Below are 23,087 nucleotides of genomic sequence, written 5' to 3' on the forward strand. Positions count from 1 at the left end.
GCAAAGGCTGTGACCAAGGAATCAGGAACCTTGGAAACTAGTTCAGCTTCTACCCTTTTACTTTTTACATTTTTTACTTACATTTTGTATTTTAGATTTGGTTTTCTGTTTCTGAGTAAATTCACTTAAATAATGGCCTGCAGCTGCATCAGTGTTGCTGTAAAGGACATAATTTTGTTCCTTTTTATGGCTACAGACAATTCCATGGTGTGTATGTTCCACATTTCCTTTATCCAATCCACTGTTGATGGGCATCTAGGTTGATTCCTTGTCTTTGCTATTGTGAGTAGTGCTGTGATAAACATGTAAGTGCAGATGTCTTTCTGGTAGAACAATTTACTTTCCTTTGGGCATATACCTGGCAATGGGATTGCTGGGTCAAACGGTAATTAATTTTAATTTTTTGAGAAATCTCCAAACTGCTTTCCACAAGAGCTAAACTAATTTACAGTCCTACCAACAGTGTATAAGCATTCCCTTTTCTCGCCAACATCTGTTATTTTTTGACTTTTTAATAAAAGCCATTCTAACTGGTGTGAGATGGTACATCACTGTGGCTTTGATTTGCATTTCTTACTTTTAAGACAAATCAGTTTAGATTTTTGAGTTTTGGTTAAAAATCATCCATATACATAAAAATGAGAAACTCTCATGTTCCTCGTCTCTAAAGGCCTTTCTGGATCTAAAGTTCAGTTCTACCAAGTTCAGTTCTACCGAGTTCAGTTCTACTGAGAAAGGCCATCACTGACTCAAATTTGAATGTGAGCACGGAACGACACAGCTAAGACCAATTATTTAGAGAGAAGAAATGGTTTTCATGCAGACACATTTTAAAACACACAAATAAAATTCTTACCACTCAAATTTCAGTAAACATTTTATAATTTATATATAAAATCTCAGTAAGAAACCATGTAAAATGACAGAAATATCCACCTTACATTAAGAGTCAAAATAAAAAAAAACCCATACACAGTGAATGTAAATTTTAATTATAAAACAAGAATATGAACAAAACATTTTAAAATAATCTCAATTATTTGGCAACTCATCACATCATTGCAAGAGACAAATTTGATCGTAAGAAGTTTAATCTTATGAAAAACTGAAGTTGGACAGTTTGCTCATATGAGAGTTAAAACATGTTTAAAAAAACACTTGGCAATAAAGCCAGTTTCTATACTGAAATAATTGTGTATAAAACAACATAAAATCCTGAAACTGGATAGACAGGAGGGACCTAATCTTGAATGCATTTCTCTTCACTGAAAAAGACAATATGGAAAGAGTATTGGTAGAAGCTTCAGAAGCACACATAGAAGAGGAATGAACACAGAGAAGAGGAATGAAGAGGGGTTTCTGCTGCAGGTGACTGACACAACTTTACCTGAACCAGAACCTGTTTTATGTCAATGTGGCTGGTAGTAAAGTCACAGATGCAAGTATAATCTAAAAACAAGTTACATTCTTAAAAAACAGAGCCACAACTGTGAACAGAAAAGCAACGAAGGACCCTTCTTTAGCTAAACTACTTTACTTGGATACATGCGAGTTTCTGCCAGATCATATTAAGATAGTTACAGGGCAGGCAGAGTCCTAAAAAATTTTCTACTAATGACTGCATAGCATTTAAAACCCTTTTTATTAAAAAAAAAAAAAAAAAAAAAGTAAAATAAACAGATATATAGTAAAGTTCACAGATAAGTTTTCTCTGTAAAATAAATAAAGTGTTCATTGATTAGCATCATACATAGAGTAAAATACAACCTATTTTTACATGTTTATATACTATACACAGATTACCAGTAGGCAGCCTGGCGTCTGATGGGCTGGAGGGGTTTGCATTCATGATGTGTCACATTGGGAAATCCCAATTTTGAATGTTAAAATATACAACTACTTTGTTTTGAGTTCAGATACAAAGTAAACTTATTGTCCTTTATCTGAAATAAATGTACATAATATCTTCTATGAACAATAGTTTATAAAGCTGTTTAAAACATAACAAGAAAAAGCTTGCACCTAGGGACTTACAGCACATGCATATCTTTTTCCTGGTTAAAGAGAAGCCTATAGCCACCGAGGCATGTCTCTTTCCTCTCCACTGTGTTCCTCCATAAGTCTAGGGCAGCAGTGGTCAGGATTATCGCTTCGCTTTTTTCACAGGGGCTTCCTCCACCCTTTGCTGGCCTCTTGTTCGGGCCCCAGGAGGGCTGACTTCTCTCTTGCGCTTGATAGAAGGGGAGAGCTGTGTCTTTGATCTGCATTAAGCAAAGTCAAGGCAATGGTGAGGTTTAAAAGCAGCTGCTTCAAATAACTTGGGAGTTCCTTAAAAAAACAGAAGAGTTTTGAACTTGACAGCTAAGAAGAGAAAAACCCAGTAACATTTATAAACGAAAAGGAGCTACTTAGCAAAGAGCTTGAACTAACTGGTTATTTGCTGTCAACCTCACACACAAACAAAGGACACTGGAAGAGAAGTTTGAAGCCTGTGCTCTGGTTCCAGCTCTACCACACTCTAGGTGCTGATGGTGCTCAAGTCCACTTCCTTCTCTGGGCCCTAGTTCTTTCATCTAGAAAACAAAGACATCAACAGCGGGTCCCACCAATATACAAACTGTCCCAAGTTCAAACAACTAGCAAGAACACAGCAGGATTGCAACCTAGGTCGGACCAAGTGCAAAATCACGTTTCGTAGTACAGTATTACAGAAAATAGCTGTGTTAGAAAAGGCACGGGAATTTCAGAAGAACATTCTAACCAATCTCCCTATCACCAGCATACCGTTGATATAGTCTGTGATTAAAATTATTTGTTGGAAACTCCAATTAATCATGTTACTGTCCTAGAGATGTATGAAGTTCCTCTTGGGTCTCTGATACTTTCAGGAGAAAATCATCCAGAGCCTTTTATAGTTCTGCCTTCTACTTGTGCACCATCTGGGCCTGTAGTCCTACGCCTTCCACATCACAAAGCAAGATACCCCATCTTTGGAATCCCCCACAGAGAAATGCGACTTTATTGATATGAAGACTTTAGGTCTTTACCACAGCATTTACCATTGTAATTTATCTGCTGTGTTTTTTCAAACTGCAAGTTACAATCAATATTTTAAAACAACATGTTAATAGGACACAACAGAAAATGCCACTTGTATCACATCTATTAAATTTGACACATGAAAATTTTGTTTCAGTTACAGCAGCAGGAATGTGAGCACCAGCTGTATTGCAAAACATTCTTATAGTGGGTTGTTGCCAAAACAGTTTGAAAGTCTTATACACATATATCTCTCCCATTAGACACAATGATTCTCTAGGGCAGCTGCTGAGATTTATTCATTTTTCTAACTCCAGTGCCTAGTGCAATGCCCAAACACATGGCAAGCGGGTAGTAAATGTCCTTTCAATGAATAAGACTTGGAAAACCAAAATTGCAGGAGATGGAGAAATGAGACTTTTAGTGATATGAAGACATGTCTTCCGTTTCTTGTTTGACAGCAAAAGTAAATAAACTCAAATTGAGTCAAAAATTGTTGCAGATGATGTGGTTTTGGCATATATTGACAATGACTGAAAATATGTTTGTTGATAATCCATTTCAAACCGTTTCCATGGAAAGCCACCAGCCACTCAAGGAACACCTCTAAAGGTGCCGTGCGTAGTATTGTGCTGGGGGCCAAGTGGCAGCCAACAGAAGCTCTGAGTCAGGCTGCTTCTCCCCAGCCATGTGAGCTTCATAGCTTATCCAGGCCCTTCTAGTCCACTCAGAATGTGGTCTGTGAGGAGGGGCACTGGTCACTGAGGAGCTTGTTGGAAATGCCAACTCTCAGGCCCCAGCCTAGACTTACAGACCCAGGATCTGCATTTTACCAAGAGCCTCAAGTGATTCGACTGCATGTTCAATTTTGAGTAGTAGGCATGGAAACCTTCCTGAGATTCTTTCCCTCACATATAAAATAAGAGTAACTATTACAATTCACTCACTGAGGGTTAAATGAGAGCATGTATGTGAAAGTGCCTGGCACTATAGTTTGCTTTCGTTTCTACAATGTGGGGAAAACAGCACATACATACATTTCAAGTACGCTGTGAAGATAAAAATGTGGTAAGAGGTAAAAACAGTTTTTGTGTACAGTGAAGAGTCTTTTATTTTTGAATATGATAATGTATAGAAAGTATGACAAGTTCCTACCTCAAGAAAGAAACCTAGAGCTCAGAGGGGTAAATAAAAGGAATATACCAAACCAATGCTATGTGGCATCTCAAGTGCCCAGTATTGACCAGAAGTGCAGCAAGAAGAAGAGATGAAAATGGGCTGAAGCAGGATGGAAAGGATCTGACTGACTAGGGGTGCTGGTGGTGAGGACACTCCTCACTAGCTCAAGCAAAGGCAAGAAAGGAAGGCTCAGGACCACCTCTGGGAAGCAGTAAGACCAGTAAGGCTGCAGTGAAAGGTGCAAGCTGGCAGGGGCCGTGCCTGAAAGAGGAAGCTTTATCACCTCATCACCTCTCCAATGCTCTAGCTAAAACAGAAATGATTCTGGGCTGTTCAATGCTTTACCACACTGCCTTGCCTTTGGTCGTGGTGGATGGGAGAAGGCATATAAGGCTCATAGGTGTCAAGGACAAGCCTGTGTGGCAGTCCACTGTGGCAAGGCCAGACTGGTGAGGCCACACAGACACCTTCTGCAGCCCTTCCTATTCTTCTTGGAAACCAATGATCCCCAAAAACAGTTATTTGGTGAGACAAAATCTTAAAGGAAATTAGGAAGAAAGCATTATTGTACCAAAAATAGTCTTAGGGGGTTAAAAATGACTTGAAGTGTAAGCAGGGACTTACCTTCCTAATGGGGGAGAGTTACTAACTTTTTCGCTGGTAGGTAACTTCTCTTTTGCTAATTTTTGGCGATTTCTAGGAGAAACTGTGTCTGGGCTGCCAAGTTTGGATGTTGCACGTGCAGATGGCTTGCTATGTTGCTTTCTGAAACAGATTATAGAAACACTGGGCAATGGTAGCACTGAATACTCCAGTCCCTGGAACTATGTAGGAAGTATGAGGCTCCTTGTGGGCAAGTCAGAACAATAGGAACTAAAATCAGAAAAATGGTTGGTTTTCCTGACCACTGCTGATAAGTCGATCTTAATGTCATCTACAACTACCTCTGCTTGTGTGACGCTATCTTTGTTCTTACTGTGCATGATATTTTATTGTGATTTAGAAAAAAGATGTATCTGTGAAAAATAGAAAATATACTGGCTGACAAAATAAAGATTACAAAAGAGCTCATGAGGGTAGAATAAAGGGCCAAGATTAATGAAAGTACAATTCACAAGGCCCAAGTAGTCAACTGCACAAGAATCAGATAAGGAATTCTGAATCCAGTAAAAACTCTGAAAAAGGAACTTGTTTAGCTGGTGTATTTTTCAATTTGAGGCTCAGTAATGAGGATGCACACTGAAGAACAATATCCAGAAAATAAGGTAGAACAGTACTCTTCTGGATTCATTAGACCACACTTGGTATACAGAGTTTGCTTCTTTCTTTTCTTTCTCTTCCTTCCTTCCTTCCTTCCCTCCCTCCCTCCTTCCTTCCTTCCATCTTTCCCTCCCTCCCTCCCTCCCTTCCACACTTGGTATACAGAGTTTGCTTCTTTTTTTCTTTCTCTTCCTTCCTTCCTTCTTTCCCTCCCTCCCTTCCTTTCTTTCTCTCTCTTTCTCTCTCTTTCTCTCTCTCTCTGCCTCCCTCCCTCCCCCCCATATCTCTCTTTCTTTTTTTCTTTCTTTTGAGAAAGAGCCTCGCTCTGTCACCCAGGCTGGAGTGCAGTGGTACAATCTCTTCTCACTGCAACCTCCACCTCCCAGGTTCAAGCAATTCTCCTGCCTCAGCTGCCCAAGTAGCTGGGATTACAGGAGTCTGCCACAATGCTCGGCTATTTTTTGTACTTTTAGTAGAGACGAGGTTTCACCATGTTGGCAAGGCTGGTCTTGAACACCTGGCCTCAAGTGATTCACCAGCCTTGGACTCCCAAAGTGCTGGGATTACAGGCGTGAGCCACTGTGCGTGGCCTCTTTTATTTTTTATTAATTTAATTTAATTTTTTTTTTTTTTTTAAGAAGGTCTTGCTATGTTGCTTAGGCTGGTCTCAAACTCCTAGCCTCAAGCAATCTTCCTGCCTCAGCCTCCTGAGTAGCTGGGATTACAGGCATGAGCCACTGCGCCCAGCTGCACATTTGCCTCTAAAAGAGGATAAAGGTAACTGAGGAGCACAAACAGGGATGATGAAGGGGCTCAATAAGCAAGCAGAGAAGACCTGGAAGCTGCCCTCAGATACGTAAGGGAAAATTAGACAGAAGGTTCTGAAAGTCGAACTAGAATCAAGAGTAGAAGCCATAGGGAGGCCGGCTTCTACTGAACACAAGTCAGAGAATGCTGAGGAGGATGTGGCTTTCCCTGCCACTGAGGTCCATGCAAAAGCAGGAAGACCCTTTCAGAGGAGCTGCAGGTGCAGTGACTCAGGCACTGACTGGCTGTTGGTACTACATGACCACTGAGAGCCCATCCAACTCAGACAATTTGTGAAATTATGAAGACACCAGAGCCCTGGGACTGATCAACCAATGCCAAGGAATCTAAACTAGAGAGAAAATAACTCATTTGTAAATCAAAAGTGTATATTATAAAGTGCATGAAGGAAGAGCTTTGATAATCCAAGTGATTACAGAACCGTATAAATCAAATAAGATTTTTAAAGAATTTATAAAAGGCAAATCTGAGAGCAATTTCTAGACACTCACTCGAAGATGGCTAGAAGGCCTATGGAACTTTCTCTGAGCCCTACTTTCCACAACTGTTTTAGAGGGAAGCAGTAATTCTGGTGGGATGGATGCTATACTCAAATGCATGGGTGTTGGGCTCCAGCACCCTCACCCTCTCCTAGCAGCAGCAATTTGGATTCTGTGACTTCTTTTCTATTTATCTGAGCTGGTCCACCTAAAAAAACAAATATGAAACCACCTTATAACTTTAGCCGTGTGAGCTCCTAGAGTCCTTTGGCTCTAAAATCTGATTCTTTGAGAAATCAAACCATGGCAGAAATGGCTAATAATGTGTTAAGTTTGGAGGAATTAGAAACAGATTGATTTTAAGTTTTCGTTATTTTTTTTGTTTTTTTTCTGAGACGGAGTCTCACTCTGTCACCCAGGCTGGAGTGCAATGGCGTGATCTCGGCTCACTGCAACCTCCACCTCCCGAGTTCAAGCGATTCTCCTGCCTCAGCCTCCCAAGTAGCTGGGATTACAGGCACGTGCCACCACACCTGGCTAATTTTTTATATTTTTAGTAGAGACGGGGTTTCACCATATTGGCCAGGCTGGTCTCGAACTCCTGACCTCTTGATCCGCCGGCCTCGGCCTCCCAAAGTGCTGGGATTACAGGCGTGAGCCACTGCGCCCAGCCCCGATTTTAGTTCTTTATGTAAACACAAGATACTATTATATTATGGTGTTAGTGTTATTTTTGAAATAAATCTTCCTGAACTTTTTGATCAATCTTGAATAATGAAATTAAACAAGATGATACCAAGATTAATAGCTTGTAAATCACAATAATTAAAAATTAAAAAAATATATATTTTTTCAGAGACAGAGTCTCACTGTCACCCAGGCTAGAATGCAGTGGTGCGATCACAGCTCACTGCAGCCTCAAGCTCCTGGGCTCAAGCGATCCTCCCATCTGAGTCTCCCAAGCAGCTGGGACTACAGGTGCATGCCACCATGCCCAGCTAATTTTCAAAATTTTTTTGTAGAGATGGGGTCTCCCTGTGTTGCCCAGGCTGGTCTCATAAACTCCTGGGCTCAAGTGATCCTCCCATCTTGGTCTCCCAAAGTGTTGGGATTACAAGCATGAGCTACTGTGCTCAGCCTGGAAAATATTCATGTTTGGGAAAGTGATTAACGGTTAGGATGAGACTACACAGTTACGTACCATTTCTCAAATGTGCCAGGGGAAAGGAACACTGGATGATGTGAACAGGTATAATGATATAGGCCAACAACAGAAAAGGGGTATCGGCAAATAATGCTTGTTTAAACAAAGTTCAACAGGCTTCTTTCCTTTAGGAGTTTGCCAAACCTTTTTTTTTTTTTTTTTTTTTTTGAGAGGGAGTCTCGCTCTATCACCAGGCTGGAGTGCAATGGAGCCATCTCAGCTCACAGCAACCTCCGCCTCCCAGGTTTAAGCAATTCCCCTGCCTCAGCCTCCCTAGTAGCTGGGACTACAGGCGCGAGCCACCATGCCTGGCTAATTTTTTGTATTTCAGTAGAGACGGGGTTTCACCATGTTGGCCAGGATGGTCTCGATCTCCTGACCTCGTGATTCACCCACCTTGGCCTCCCTAAGTGCTGGGATTACAGGCGTGAGTCACCACGCCCAGCCCTGGAGTTTGCCAAACCCTTAATATTTTAATGAACACGTAACTGAGGAAGGAGAGAGAATTCAATGACATTCCCAAACTCATCTGACCATGGTACTTTTTCTCAGAGGTTTCTGGCTACAATAGGGCTTGAGAGAACACATTTTGGGAAATACATGAAATTACTTCAAAAATGGTCAAATTTGGGCACTTTCCTATGATCAACCTATTGCATAGCGCTGGTAAGATGCATGTGATGACGGTGGTGCGTGGGCCTGGTTCCTCCTGCTTTCAGGGTTGAATTAAGTATGCTGAGAGCAGGGATGATGTTTTATGTATGTCCATGTTCATGAATGGTACTCAATACGACATGTGAAGGATGGCAGATGCTCAAAAAATATTTGTAAGGAATTGAATGGGTTCTACCAAATAGGCATTTAAAACCTGGTAAAGACTCTGAAGCAATCCCCCAAAATGGTTTAAAACAGAAAATGTGTTCTCCAAGAACTATGTGCCCACTGCTAACAATAAAAATGAAAGGGAAGAACTTCCACTGCAGCATGAATGATTCAGTTCAAAGAGAATCCCAGGAAACCCAGAGCAGTTTTCAGATGGAGTAGCTGGTGAAGGTCTCTGGCAGCTCTGTGCTGCCCCCATTACCTCTGAGCCTCTGATCTGGTGGTAGATCTTGTGGTGGCTCCTGAAGGCTCGTCCTCTTCCTCTTCTTCCTCTTCCTCATCAGACTCCTGCTCTTTCTTGTCCTCCGCTGGATCAGAAACTGATTTTGGGCGTTTTCTTTCTGGCTCTGAGGATTCTGTTCAAATAGAAGGGTAACACCTGGATTTTACAATTCCCAAAGATGCTTCCAAGAGAGTCATGGAGTTTAGAACTTAGGATATTAGGGACTTGGAGGCAGAGAAATGGTTTTCCACTTCCTTTTTGTTTCAGCACTTGCAATTCACAACTGTTTAACTTAATCTCAAACACATTTTGGATAGTTTACATATGCAGTTCACAGCCAGCGTTCATAAAAAATTCACATGTACTCAGAAAAGCATCTGGGATGTACCATTTCTGACACGGGATTAGACCTATTTCACACATATTTATGTAATATTAATATTAGCTGTACCCATTGGATTTTTCCTCATTCAAAGAAAAACTCTTTAAAAAGGTGATTTTGAAACAATAAGACTTATTAAGAATTTGCTAGAAACATACCAGCATCATCTGATACAGTGAGAGAACGTTTGGGTTTTCTTCCTCTCCGACGCACACTTGCTACTATTTTTTCTTCACCATCATCCTAGAAGCAGTAAAATTAAAGTCAAAAGGGTGGTCAGCTGAGCATTTAAGTTGATTTCTAAACAACATATCTTGATAAGAAATTTAACACTTACATTGCTGATACTTCTTTCTTGTAGGTTAGCTGTTTCTTTATTGGATTCATCTTTAAGAAAAGGGAAATCTCTGCATTAATATTTTATTACTGTAAATTTAAATGTCAACAATCAGCCTGGCTTGTCTGTCAATGCATCAGTATTAATTAATACATTGCTATATATTTCATCATTATTTTGTATCAGTCAAGCAAAGACAGAATCAGAATACCTAGTAGAGATCACATTGGATTGTGAGTCACGAAACATAAGTTTTCATTTCAGATTTTATTTAAATTTGCTGACCCTCAGTTTTCTCAGCTGCAAAATAAGAAGTCGGATTAGACTAGTTATTTTTTTCTAAGACAGGGTTTCACTCAGTCACTCAGGCTGGAGTGCAGTGCGTGATCTTGGCTCACTGCAACCTCCGCCTCCTGGGTTCAAGAAAATTCTCCTGCCTCAGTCTCCTGAGTAGCTGAGTTACAGGTGCCCACCACCACGTCCAGCTAATTTTTTGTATTTTTAGTAGAGACGGGGTTTCACCATTTTGGACAGGCTACTCTTGAACTCCTGACCTCGGGTGATCCGCCTGCCTTGGCCTCCCAAAGTGCTGGGATTACAGGTGTGAGCCACCACGCCTGACCGGGTTAGACTACTTTTATTCCCTTTCAGCTTAAATGTTCTGAACTCAAAAAAGAAGAAAAAAGGGGGCATATAAGGAGCCCACAATATGTATCAGTAACTGCAAGTTGGAATGATATACAGGCGGAGCATCCCTAATCTGACAATCCAAAATTTAAAATGTTCTAGAATCCAAAACTTTTTGAGCACCAACATGACCCTCAAAGGAAATGCCATTGGAGCATTTTGAATTTTGATTAGGAATGCTCAACTGGGAAATGCAAATATTCCAAAATCTGAATAAATTCAAAATCTGAAACACTTCTGGTGTCCTAGGCATTTTGAATAAGGATATATAACTGGTACTTTTATTTTATTTTTATGAGACAGGGTCTTGCTCTGTTGGCCAGGCTAGAGTGCAGTGGTGCAATCATAGCTTACCACAGCCTCCAACTCCTGGGCTCCAGTGATTCTCCTGTGGAGGCCTCTGAAAGTGCTGAGATTACAGGTGTGAGCCACCACACCTGGCTAATATGGACTTTTCAATTTCAATGTAGCTCTGCAAGTATTATGATCCCAGCTTATAGTCTGAACAAACCAGGCTTGAGTAATTTGTTTAGAGTCACATAACTAACAAGTAGAGTGACAGGTAGAATTCTTTTGACTCCAAATACATCATGGTAGCTAAAAAAGTACATTTTATGACCTGTTTGTAGGGTGCATACATACATTCTTTATGCATTTGCTTTCTGCAGATGTTACAATTTTCTGAGACTGTATCATGGTAAGAAAAGTAAAGATTAGTTCAGTGCACTAGTTGAAGCTGAAATTATGGGGATGTTCATCAGGCACTCAAAAACTCAAAGGTACTTCTTTTTAGTGACTGTAGTAGTTGTCCTTTTTTGCAAGTTTAAAATACCAATGAAGATGAAAAAGTTAACCCAAAAGAAATGTCAACAAAGAGGACTGTCTTAAAATGGTCATCATTTTACCCACATTCAGAAAACATTCTGAATAACAGAGCTTTAACTGGAGTCCTTAAAGGGGACTGAAGTTATAAAGATTTCTTGTATGGATTCAAAATACTATAAAATTATTAATAAAAACTGGTTAAGACCAAACATGCAGAATCTCCTCCCTCTTTTAAAAAATAAATGAACCTTAATTTACCAAGACACAAGAAAAAGTGAAGTACGATCACACATAGTTAAATGTGGAAACAATTTTACATTACCTATTTGCTTTATTTGCTGATCAGAATATGTACTTTCTCAATCTGACCATACTATTTATTTGATACAAAATAGCTGTCACATTAATATTTATTGTTGATATCAACACTTCAAAGCTCACTAATGGCTTCTCTTGTTTTATGTAAAAAATTTTAGATCACAAAATGCATACATACACATTGCAAAAAATATCTGGAAAATGCAGGCAATACTGACAAATAATATGGAATGCTCCCATTATTCCACCCTCCAGAGCTAATCATTATCAACATTTTGGAATATATTTTTCTCCTTGGAATGAGGAGAAAAACAGTCAAAACAATTTCAATTCTTGAGTCCTGGGCTCTGTAAGCCAATAGATATAGTCTCTCCCAGATACAAGGACAATTATTTTTACCAAGGGGGCCACCCACTTCAATGAGAAGCAGAATGGAAGTTCCAAACCTTCTCCAACAGCCAGCCTCTCCTGCTCCTCCCTCAGATAACACACAGAGGAATGCCGTAGGTACATACCTGTTTGCATTACTTTCAGTTTGCTGCTAGATGGAGATTGTTCTACCTATGTTTAAATAAACAAACAAAAAAAAATTTTAAATCAGCAGTTTATAATCATCACATAGAAATGCAATCAATGATGTAAAGGTGGTATAGGATCTTTATTTACATAGGCATATTTGAGACCTATTTTCTGTAATTGATTAAGTATACCTAGCAAACATGGATGCCTGAGCTTCTAAATACAGACTTTCCAATAAGTAACTTCCCTTTTGTGATGCTACAGGATGAGAAGTGAGGCAATGCAGCATGGCCACTGTGGTTAATATTTCCCAAGGCAAACCATTTTACACGTTGCTAAATGCATTCACATGTGCTTCTCTGGTTTTGTCTTATAATAATTCTATGAGATAACTACTGCAGGCATCATACCACTTTACATTCAAGGAAACTGAGTCACCAGAGAATCCCATGACTGGCCCTAAGTCACAGGTCTTGCGGTAAGTGACAAAGCTGAGGCTTGAATCCCATGTTCTTTTGTTAGGTCAGTGAACACACATCTGTCCTCCTTACAATGATCTTCTTGTAATGTCCTCCTTATAATAATCCATTGAAATGTATGCGACGGAATCCTGATACAATGATTTTGGTGGATATACGTCAGAGTCAAACATAAAGAACGTTCAAACATAAAATATCACTAAGGATTTTCCTGCACTGAAATCAGTGTATATTTTAGGTCAAAAAGAATTCCATAGAAAGTAGTAAGATGGCAAGACAACTCACAAGTCTCTATAAAGAAGTCACTGTCTCAAAATCATATAAAATAGCTAATTTGTATATTTTAACCAAGGGTGGCCACAAGAAGATAAATCCCTAGATAATTTTTAAATAATCAAACTCATGAATTAGAATGGAATCAGAATGAAGAACAACTAATATAACTGTGTTTACACAAACATACTAGTTATCAAAATATTTGAATGGTTACTTAGTCTTTTAAAGCTTTTTAAGTACTTAAAAAAATAAAGTTCAAAATACTAGATATTGCATTATACCATTTTTCAGGTTAAGAGCAAGTATTTGAAATTGTCGTGTTTTACAATTACTTACAGTGACAATGCCAGTATCTGTTTTGGAGTCGTCTTCTAAAAAAAAAAAAATTCACTTAGAAAATCGGTTCAAAAATTTCTTGTGTGTGAATTGAAAACACACCAAGTACCTACTCATTTTTAACGTTGCTTCTACAGGGTATTTGCGAGGTCTTCCTCTTTTCCTTTTAATAATTATTGGCTGATCTTCCTAAGGGGGAAATAAAAAACAACAGCAATAAAAAAAAAATTTTATCCTTTATTATACAAAGTTTTCTCAAAAATCAGATTTACAGTTCCTGTCTAAGAGCTCAAATCCTAGCTTTGTCACTTTAAAAATACGTGACGTAGGGCTTACTGTTTTATTTACTGATCTCACCATTGTTTCTTCAACCTGATAAATATCACTAGCTGTCAAAAATTAATGGAGCCGTGAGGATTTTGAGACAATGAAGTAATGAAAGTGTAACCTTTTACTTCTGTAATAAATATGTATGTCCATTTAAATTGGGATTTGGCCCAAGTTAGTTGTGACCAAATGATACCCTTATAAAAAATAAAGGGGTCCACTGAATATATCATACAGACAGAAGTGAGAACAACAAAAAATGATTTAACAATGGGCAAACTTGGCAGTGGTTATCTAGATCTGGCTAGTGCACAGGCTGTGTCTCTTGATTTATGGTGCTCAGTCTCAAGCCACTGCAATTCTCTGCTCCACAGGCTCCTTGAAAATCTATGGGCTTACAGCGGGCAGGGCTGGGATGCTCTGTCTGTTCATGTGTTCATGCAGCCTCCAGGAATCCATGACCTTGCCTCATGAACTAGGTCCCCTCGAGTATTCCCTGCATGCCTTCTGCACACCCTACTGCTGTTCCCATTTCATCCTAGCTGGACTCCATGGCTCAGACAGCCTCCTGTTTGCTGCCATGTGCCTGGCCTGGCAGCTCAGCATTGCCAGGCCAGGAACCTGACACTGCTGCTGATGTAGAGCACTAAGCTGATCCTATCTGGCTATGACATAAGTGGGTCTCATACAAATGTTTTGAAGAAACAAAGATGAAGAGAACAAAATTAATCAAAATGACACTGATAAAATGCACTGTACGAAATGGTGTTCCATTGCACTAAAAAACTGCAGCTTCTTCAAAGTACTTAAGAAAAACTCAAGATAACAGTATTTAATGAATTTAATTTGGTTAGTGCTTAAATAATTGTGAACAAATAAATATGAAAAGCACATCTCACCTCCTGAGATTTTATGGTGTCATCATCATTCTGCTCTGGCTTTTCACCAGTAGTTTCACTGCTGCTATATTCATCTGTAGAAAAGGAAGAACTTTGTTCACTGCTAGTGACCATGGTCAGCCTTCCCCACCTTTACCCAGGTGACCTACACAGCTGCAGCCACACATAACCACACACTCCATTTTCATGTTTCTACCATCAAAATTAACAAGCCTGAGTTTGAGTGACTAGTAAACAGCACACTTTGGGTATAGCAGGATCCAAATTAAAAATGATTCCCTAGCCCTATTAATCTTAAGCATGAGGCACTTTATTATACAGGAAAAGTAAATAAGCAAAATAGACGTTTCGGTTGAGAGATATGCTGGCTGCTTTGAAGGCTCAGTCAATTTACCCAAGCAGATGTTTTACTCACCTTTTTCTTCCATGACCCTTGAGGCAGTGCTATTTGTCTCAGAACTGGTTTTAGATAATTCTTCCAAATCTCCGGAGTTCTCTTCCTATAGAGAAGTTGAAAAAGACTAGAAGCTTCTTCAAACTGAAGCCTTCGTCCATTCATCCTCCCCACACAAGTTTGCCTTTCTATTTCAAAAAAACTTCCTAGCTCTTTTTAAGGATAGTTTTTGTAAAATGTTTTTGAAATGTAACTATTATTGCTGCTAGTGAGACTATAAAAAAATAAACATTCTGAGAACAGAAAAGCATGAGGTAAGGTTCAAGTATAAAATATCAAGGCCATTTTCTTTCCTGCAAAATAGAAATTGTTCTTCTCCTCCCTCTACTTGGATTTTGTCTTTTTAAGACAAACTCCAAAGGAAGAATGGACAAATATTGGCAACAGATATTTACCTTTGTGGAGTGATGGAGGGGAGAGATATGGGGAAGCAATAATTTGGGAGGTGCCAAAGGGAATTTCTGGGTATCTAGATGGGCTGACTTGGAGCAGTGATCTTTCAGCAATTAAATTATCCCCCCACAGTGGCAAGAAAGTTCTCAGCATGAAATGCCAAAACATTTAAACTATAATACTAATATAGTATATAAACAAAAATACATAAAGTAGAATAAGATCAAGATGAAATAGGAAACTAAAGCTTTAATTTTACTTTAATGGCCCATTATAAACAATTGTAAATCCTCATTTCTATTAATGTTAATTTTACTTATTTTTTAATAGAAATATATTCTTGTGGTTCAAAACTTAAAGGGGTCTATAATGAAATGCCCTCACCCCCGATTTCCCTACTTGGAGGCATTCAATGTCACTGGGTTTTGATATAGCCTTTCAGGGACTGGAAGGGGATGGATATAAAAGCAATTCCACATTTCACACAGTCTTCTGAAACAGTGGAATTTCTGGCCCACTTCATGTTAGATATGATTAGATCTTCATTCTTTTTTACCTAACAATGAGAATGACACAGAGCTTCTGCTACTTCCTAGTAAAAGAAGTGTCAGCTCAGCCATTTCTCTTATTATTTGTTTGTATCTGCATTACAAATATTATCTTTGTCTCATGGGGTTTTTTGTTCTGGTTATTTTTGCAGAAATCTCAAACCAGTGTCTGTATTGGGAGGGTCAATTCAATTAAAACAAGGTAAACAAACTCTGCAAATTCATTTAGTTGAGCACCTGTAAACTATTAAGTCATATAATGCTGAAAGTGAACAAACAAGTGAGGGGCTCATTCTCAAGTCCTCTGTGTTGTGGGACTCCCAGCTACCCTTAAGGTACTTTGACAGTACTACACAACTAGGTCCAAGACATGCGATAATGTGCAAGACTAACAGGTGATGTCAGAGGAGAGCTCACTTTCAGTGATGGCACCAGGGCCAATCTATACAGTCAATATTAGTAGAGATTACTTTTTAAGATTTTTAGATAAAAGGCATATATAAATCGTGGTTCTACCATTTCTTCTCACATTCTGATGGCTTGTCGTACATCCAATTTGGGAGGGTGTTGATTTAGAGGAAGGAAGGTCAACTCGTTTGGGAAAGCCAAGGAGAAACCTATTTGCTCTGTTATCAACACATCAACAGAGGCTTCACTGAGACACTCATGCTGCAATGCCATTTTCAGCTCAGGACCTCTTCAAGTGCTCTGTGTGTGTGTGTGTGTGTGTGTGTGTGAGAGAGAGAGAGAGAGAGTGTGTGTGTGAGATGGAGAGAGGCAGCATGTGTGTGTGTGTGGTGGGGAGAGAAAGAGAGAGAGAGAGAGTGTGTGTGTGTGTGTGTGTCTGTGTGTGTGTGTGTGTTGGAGGGGGTTTAGGAGCAGGCAGAAGTTTTTGCGGTCTTCTCCCTCATTTCAGCCAGAACATCTACGCTTTTATCTGTTTCATATAGTGGGCTGAAGGTGTCCTGCACAAAAGTCTTCAAACCATTGGATGAACTGCATTTCTGTTTTTGAACTGGCTCTTTCAGAGCCAACACTTGGTCCTGTAAGCACTTAATCAGATCCTGATGACATGCATGCAACTCACTTTTTATTTCCTGCTTTTATTTTTCCAGTGCCTGGAATTTTTTCACTTATTCAATTTTGGTCTTCTTTTGGTCTTACTACACACATTTTAGAATAATGACTTTATTGATTTTATAAAATGGTACATATTTACTACACAGAAAACTTTAACAGAAATGATGAAATCACTCCCAATTTACTGTCCAAAAATTACTAATATTAAGATGATATTAAATAAATGCTATTGCAGACAGCTTTCCATGTAAGAAAAGATTCTTTTGTAGTAACTGAAAATACTGTGTCTATAAAACTGCTTAACGAAAATAAATTAGATTTTATTTAAATTTAACATTAAAAAATCATGAAATTTAAGAGAAAATAAAATGATACCCTTTCAATCTGCTTTTCTTCAAATTTAGAAGTATTATCTCAGGATTTTTGATTTTGGACCGGGCAGGGTGAGGGATAGCTTAAGAGCCTGTTTCTTCCTTTGGTCACAACCAACTAAAATTCATGACAATATGCCACTTTCCCTCTTAGGTTATTAAACATTTTCCTACTTTTTATTTAGTTCTTTGGTTACTGGGGAAAAAAAGAGACCAAAGTCTAGTTTTAGAGAACTGAAAGTCAGCTCAAGTATTTTCATAACTGGACTTAAACATTTTTGGAATAAGGTGTTTAATAATTTATAAAAATATAATTTAGGGAAAGAGAGAGGAAAAGATGGAACTAGTTTAGACAGACAATGAGAAATTTTAGAGTACTGAGTCTCAGAAATGGAAGAACACCCAAGAAGAGGTATCTAGTAGGGAATGAAAAAATCTGGGCCTACAACAAGAGATGGCAGAACACAAATACAAATTTGTGAGGAGGTTCTGTCAGTCATAAGATGAAAATAAAACCATAGGAAAAAAGGCAATGGGTGAGGCCAATCCTTAGAGTACCCAGATTTTAGAGGCAGGAGGTGATATGATTTGGCTGTGACCCCACTCGAATCTCATTTTGAATTATAGGTCCCATAATCCCCACTTGTAGTGGGAAGGATGCAGTGGGAGGTAATCGAATTGGGGAGCAGGTTTGTCCTGTGCTGTTCTCCTGACAGTGAATAAGTCTCCTGAGATCTAATGCTTTTATAAAGAGGAGTTCCCCTGCACATGCCCTCTTGCCTGTTGTTAAGACGTGACTTTGCTCCTTCTTTGCCTTCCACCATGATTGTGAGGCCTCCCCAGCCATGTGGAACTGTGAGTCAATTAAACCTCTTCCCTTTATAAATTACCCAGTCTCAGGTATGACTTTATTAGCAGCATGAGAACACACTAATACAGGAGGTAAGCTAGAGAGCAGAGTACTAATAATAACTGTATTTCAATATTTTGGTGCAAGTATATCTGTGATATAGCACATTACACTTTGGAAGAAAGCATTTAGAAACCTCAAGAAATCAATACTACTACTGAACAAAAACCTAAGCAATGTTATATCTAAATTGTAATAATTAAGACGATCTTTCAGTTTAAGAATTATAAAGTGCAACATTTGATTTTTGGGAGGAGACTAAAAAAATACACCTTTTATAATAAAGTGATTATTATTAGAGACATATAAAGAAGGATACTAAACTGAAAAAAATATTATAATAAGTATTCACAATGCTGTAATTAGGCCTCCCTACCCCCACCCAAAACTTAAAACTAATATGTGGAAAAAATACCTTTGTGTCATGTGGCTCCGTTTCAGAACACTGCCTTTGTGCTGTTTCTATTCTGGAATCCAGGACATCTGGATTATCATCTGTAAATCAGTTTAGACAGAATCACAAAGGAACAAAAGCTAAATGAAAAATGAAACGCATAGTTCTATTTTAAGAGTGTTTGAGCCTTCTTTCTTAGGCCTGTGACACAGAGAAGCCAAAAGTTACTCTATATTTATAATATCATGTGATTTGAGCAGTGAACACTTGCCTTTCGCCCTGGCAAAGTAAAAATAAAACAAAATACAGAAATCCCCATATGTTCACATGACACCAATGAAGTAGTGGGTTCTATGGGAAGGGCTTAGTGTATAGTTTCCAGAGATACTTTAAGTTTCTAAATGAGTTACCACCTAAGAGGTATAGCTTAGTAATTGAGACCATGGGCTTTGGAATCAGATTTATGTGGTGAAGATAAAGTCATAATTTTTCAGAACCTTAATCTCTTTATCTATAAGATGACAACACCACCTAACTTACAGGTTTATTGTAAAGATTAAATGGGAATGTGTACAATGTACCATGGAGAGTACCTGAATACATCAGGAACTCATTAAATTGCTACCAAATAATATAAAATATAAATATTTCATTCTTCACTCATTCTTTCTCATGTAGTCATTCAATAAGTATTGAACTTCTTTGTGTCAAGTATTAAAGGTCACTGCACTGTTCAACATGATAGTCACTAACCACATGTGGCTACTGAAATATAAAATAATTAAAAAACAATTAAAAATTCAGTCTTTCATTTCCACTGACCGCTTTCAAGTGCTCAATAGTGACATGTGGCTAGTAGCTTCTGTATTAGATAAAAAAAACGTACAACACTTCTATCACTGTAGTTCTGCTACAGGGCACCGTTACAGACCATGAGAAAATCAACAGTATGAAGCACAGAAGGGGTGTTAGAGGCACTTTTGGACTAAAGAGCTTCACTAGCTCTGTAGGGCATCTGCTTATGATATAAAATACAGACTGTAGTGGCACCTGGCTGGGCCCCAGGGTGTGGTTCCAGAGACAGCCTGTCTTTGTCTGAGATCCAGGGGTTGGGTCTTCTGCAGGAAACAATCTAGTTTCTAGATTGGGGTCTGGAAAGGACCCTGGAGGTATCAAGCCAGTCTAGAAACAAATTAGCCTCAAGACTTGTGAAGTAGACAGTTACTATTCTCAAAAATTCTCTATGTTTTTGGCTCACTCTTTTGGATATAAAAATAATGATTTTCAAAGATGTCTAAAACAGAAACATATATATAAATACCTGGTTCATCTTCTGAAGAGAGATAATGCTGCTTTCTTTTTCTTTTAGGCATATGCCTTTCTTCCTCTTCAACCTGGAATTAAGAATGACTATATCAAAGGCCACAAAATCTTGATTCAAATTAACTGAAACAGGAGCACACTGTACTAGATTCTAACCTTTGGAATAAGTTGATATATAAATTTTTTAAAAATCTAGAACACTTGGCCGGGTGCGGTGGCTTACGCCTGCAATCCCAGCACTCTGGGAGGCCGAGGTGGGCGGATCACGAGGTCAGGAGATCAAGACCATCCTGGCTAACACGGTGAAACCCCGTCTCGACTAAAAATACAGAAAAAAATTAGCTGGGCGAGGTGGCCTGTGCCTGTAGTCCCAGCTACTTGGGAGGCTGAGGCAGGAGAATGGCATGAACCCTGGAGGCGGAGCTTGCAGTGAGGGGCGTTCACGCCTCTGCACTCCAGCCTGTGCAACAGAGGGCGACTCTGTTTCAAAAAAAAAAAAAAAAAAAAATCTAGAACACTTGATATTTAGATTTGGATTAGACTAATTTTGTAAGCTTTAGTCTCTTTTCTGGGTTTGAATGCAAATTCATACAAAACATGCTGTTTCTAGCTACATACTGTATTTCAATAATTCTAAAACATGTTTAAAAAAATTATTTATCATTTTACCATTTCTGAAGTCAAGCTATATATATCTTACAACTGATGGCACATCACAATTAGTATTTTTCTACTGTCTTAGTGGCTTATTAAAAATGGACTTTCTTATGGTTGATGAAAGGTGCATGAAAAATCATTCTGACTGTACAACATGGGCACTTCCAAACAGTCCTGGGAACTGCCAAATTGCCTAAACATTGAAACGGCATATACAGGTAAAAGTGACATGTGGAACTCTCAGTATACCCATTTAATATTTAATTTATACAAAGAAGTAAAGCCTTTCTAAAGCCCTTCTTTGTGTACAGTGAAAATATTATGTATAAAATATCAAACACTTGAGTTTATTAAAATGTACCTCTTTAGGATCTGCTTCAACACTGTGACCGCTTATGGCTTCTGCATTGTCTTTTCTACCACTGGATATCTCTGAGAAATGAATACAAAAAAGAAAAAAAAAATCTTAAATATTTTTATATTCCAATACTTATTTTAGGTGTGTGTTAGGGGGCTGGGAGAAAACTGAGTTAGTAACTTTATTGAGTACCAGTTATATACAGAGCATTGTGGTAGACAGTCACAAATGATTTTTGATGGGATCCTCCACACAACTCCGTCAGTTAAATTCTCTTTCTTCCACTTGTAGATGTGAGGGAATGGGGTTCAAGGAGGTCAGCAACATGTCTGGGGTAACAACACTGGACTTTACACAGAAGACTTCAAAGCCCTTCCCCCCAGTTTGTGTAGCAACACAGTATTAAGAAGCATCAGTGAAAATAATGAATCATTGCATCATAATCATCAGGCTAACAAACATTCACCAAACAATACCAAATACGGGAGATGGTGTGGAGTGACACCTGGTACACCACTTGGGGTCAATTTAGCACATGCAGTAAAGTTGAAGAGGTGCCTATAACTGAGCAATTCCATACCCAGAATTACAAGTACACTACATAAGCACTGGGAAAGGTATGAGAACATACACAGTAGCATTCTTTGTAATTGGGAGAAGTTTCAAAATACCTACATGTGCAAAATAATGTACAAATGAAGCAAAAAATACTAACTGTGGTATATTCAAAAGCAATTAAAATAATTACAGTTAATACAAATCAACAGAACAAAATCTTAGAACACTGCTGAATGAGCAAATAAGGTGGGGAGGGTTTATGTAATGTGAGACCCCATATTTACCTAAAGCAGGCAACATAGGTTACATATTGTTTATGGACCTATATATAATTAATGCAGAATAGTGGTTCCTTTTGGAGTGGGATTAAAGGGAAAGAGATTGGGATTGGGAAGGGGTAAATGGGGATTCCACCATAACTGTAACAGTTTTTAAAAGGTATGTGAAGCAAATATACTAAATTGTAAGATAGGGCAAAACTAGGTTGGGGGCACATAGGTGTTTATTACTGCTTTACTTTTGTTTGAAATATGGGATATGTTATAAAAATAACTGTCTAAATAAGCCTCTCTCCCCACTCTTGTAATAGGAAATTAACAAAATTAGTAGGCATCAAGAAAATTCTATGTTCTGTTTGAGAAGGGAATTATCTGTTCAGAGTTGGCAGCCTGCATGGGTTGTGTGGCCACCAGACCTCACCCCTGGGAGAAGACCCACATAAATGTGACATCCTTGATATGCTCATCCTAAACTGCCTGTCAGAAGTTAACACATTTCACAGTTGGGTACTTGCAATCCATAGGGGGCTATGCGTTTTGTATTTATGTTGGATTGAGTCAACTGGGAGATTAATGGCAAAGTTCTAGTAGCTATTTAAAGCAAGACATCACTTTTAAGCTGTATGGCTTGGAATAAGTCACCTGGCCTAAGACTCGTTCTCCTCAACTATAGGAGTTAGGCTGTTAACTATCACTTTACTGAATTATTATGAATTAAATGAGAGAAAACATGTAAAATAATTAACACAAGGCCTGGTATACAGACCACACTCAATAAATGGTAACTATAATTAATATTAAAACTATAACTATGAAATTCATTAACTTACCTCCTTTGTTATAAGATTTGCTATGAATTTCTTCATTTGTTCCGAAGCCTGAATTTTCAACCTAAATATACAATATAAAAGATATTTATGGATAGTCTCACAAAAAATTTAAAGGCAAAAAGAAAGAGGAGAAAAGGTAATTTACATAACCTGGCTATTTGTACAAATGCCAAAAGGAATTGGGGTACATATTCTTTTTAATTTCAGCCAGAAGCTCAAAAGCATGCAGCTTCTTCTTTTTGAAAAAGTTTCAGTTTAACAAATTATTGTGCTTATTCTGCCTGTCCTTAAAGCAGCCAATGGCAAAAGAGTAAGAATAAATAAGAGAAAAATTTTCTGAATTCCATAAATTTCCCTTCCCATCCAAATCCTGCATGATTTTCTTTTTTCTTTATTTAAAAACTCTATAGGATTCTGTAATAAGATTTCCTGTTTGGCAAATCTTATCAATTCT

General features: G+C 38.4%; 1 protein-coding gene across 10 annotated transcripts in view; it reads right to left on the bottom strand.

The window, feature by feature from the left end:
• Nucleotides 1-864: 864 nt before the first annotated feature.
• BOD1L1 (biorientation of chromosomes in cell division 1 like 1) overlaps nt 865-23,087 on the bottom strand; it is a 58,902-nt gene continuing 36,679 nt past the window's right edge. For 2 of the 10 annotated variants that reach the window (XM_063723319.1, XM_024246058.3), the window contains exons 14-27: nt 22,634-22,694; nt 20,971-21,041; nt 19,951-20,023; nt 18,651-18,730; nt 14,895-14,979; nt 14,480-14,553; nt 13,367-13,442; nt 13,254-13,285; nt 12,159-12,204; nt 9,814-9,863; nt 9,635-9,719; nt 9,074-9,227; nt 4,843-4,983; nt 865-2,261 (exon numbers count right to left, since the gene is read on the bottom strand). In XM_063723319.1, coding sequence (XP_063579389.1) covers nt 2,144-2,261; nt 4,843-4,983; nt 9,074-9,227; nt 9,635-9,719; nt 9,814-9,863; nt 12,159-12,204; nt 13,254-13,285; nt 13,367-13,442; nt 14,480-14,553; nt 14,895-14,979; nt 18,651-18,730; nt 19,951-20,023; nt 20,971-21,041; nt 22,634-22,694 — 1,146 coding nt within the window. In that variant the 3' untranslated portion in view covers nt 865-2,143. Of the gene's footprint in view, nt 2,329-4,842; nt 4,984-9,073; nt 9,228-9,634; nt 9,720-9,813; nt 9,864-12,158; nt 12,205-13,253; nt 13,289-13,366; nt 13,443-14,479; nt 14,554-14,894; nt 14,980-18,650; nt 18,731-19,950; nt 20,024-20,970; nt 21,042-22,633; nt 22,695-23,087 lie in introns of all 10 variants that reach the window. The other 8 variants (XM_024246059.3, XM_024246057.3, XM_054553711.2 and 5 more) reach the window with 5 other exon arrangements.

The sequence above is a fragment of the Pongo abelii genome, chromosome 3 (assembly GCF_028885655.2).
Source record: "Pongo abelii isolate AG06213 chromosome 3, NHGRI_mPonAbe1-v2.0_pri, whole genome shotgun sequence".
Taxonomy (NCBI): domain Eukaryota; kingdom Metazoa; phylum Chordata; class Mammalia; order Primates; family Hominidae; genus Pongo; species Pongo abelii.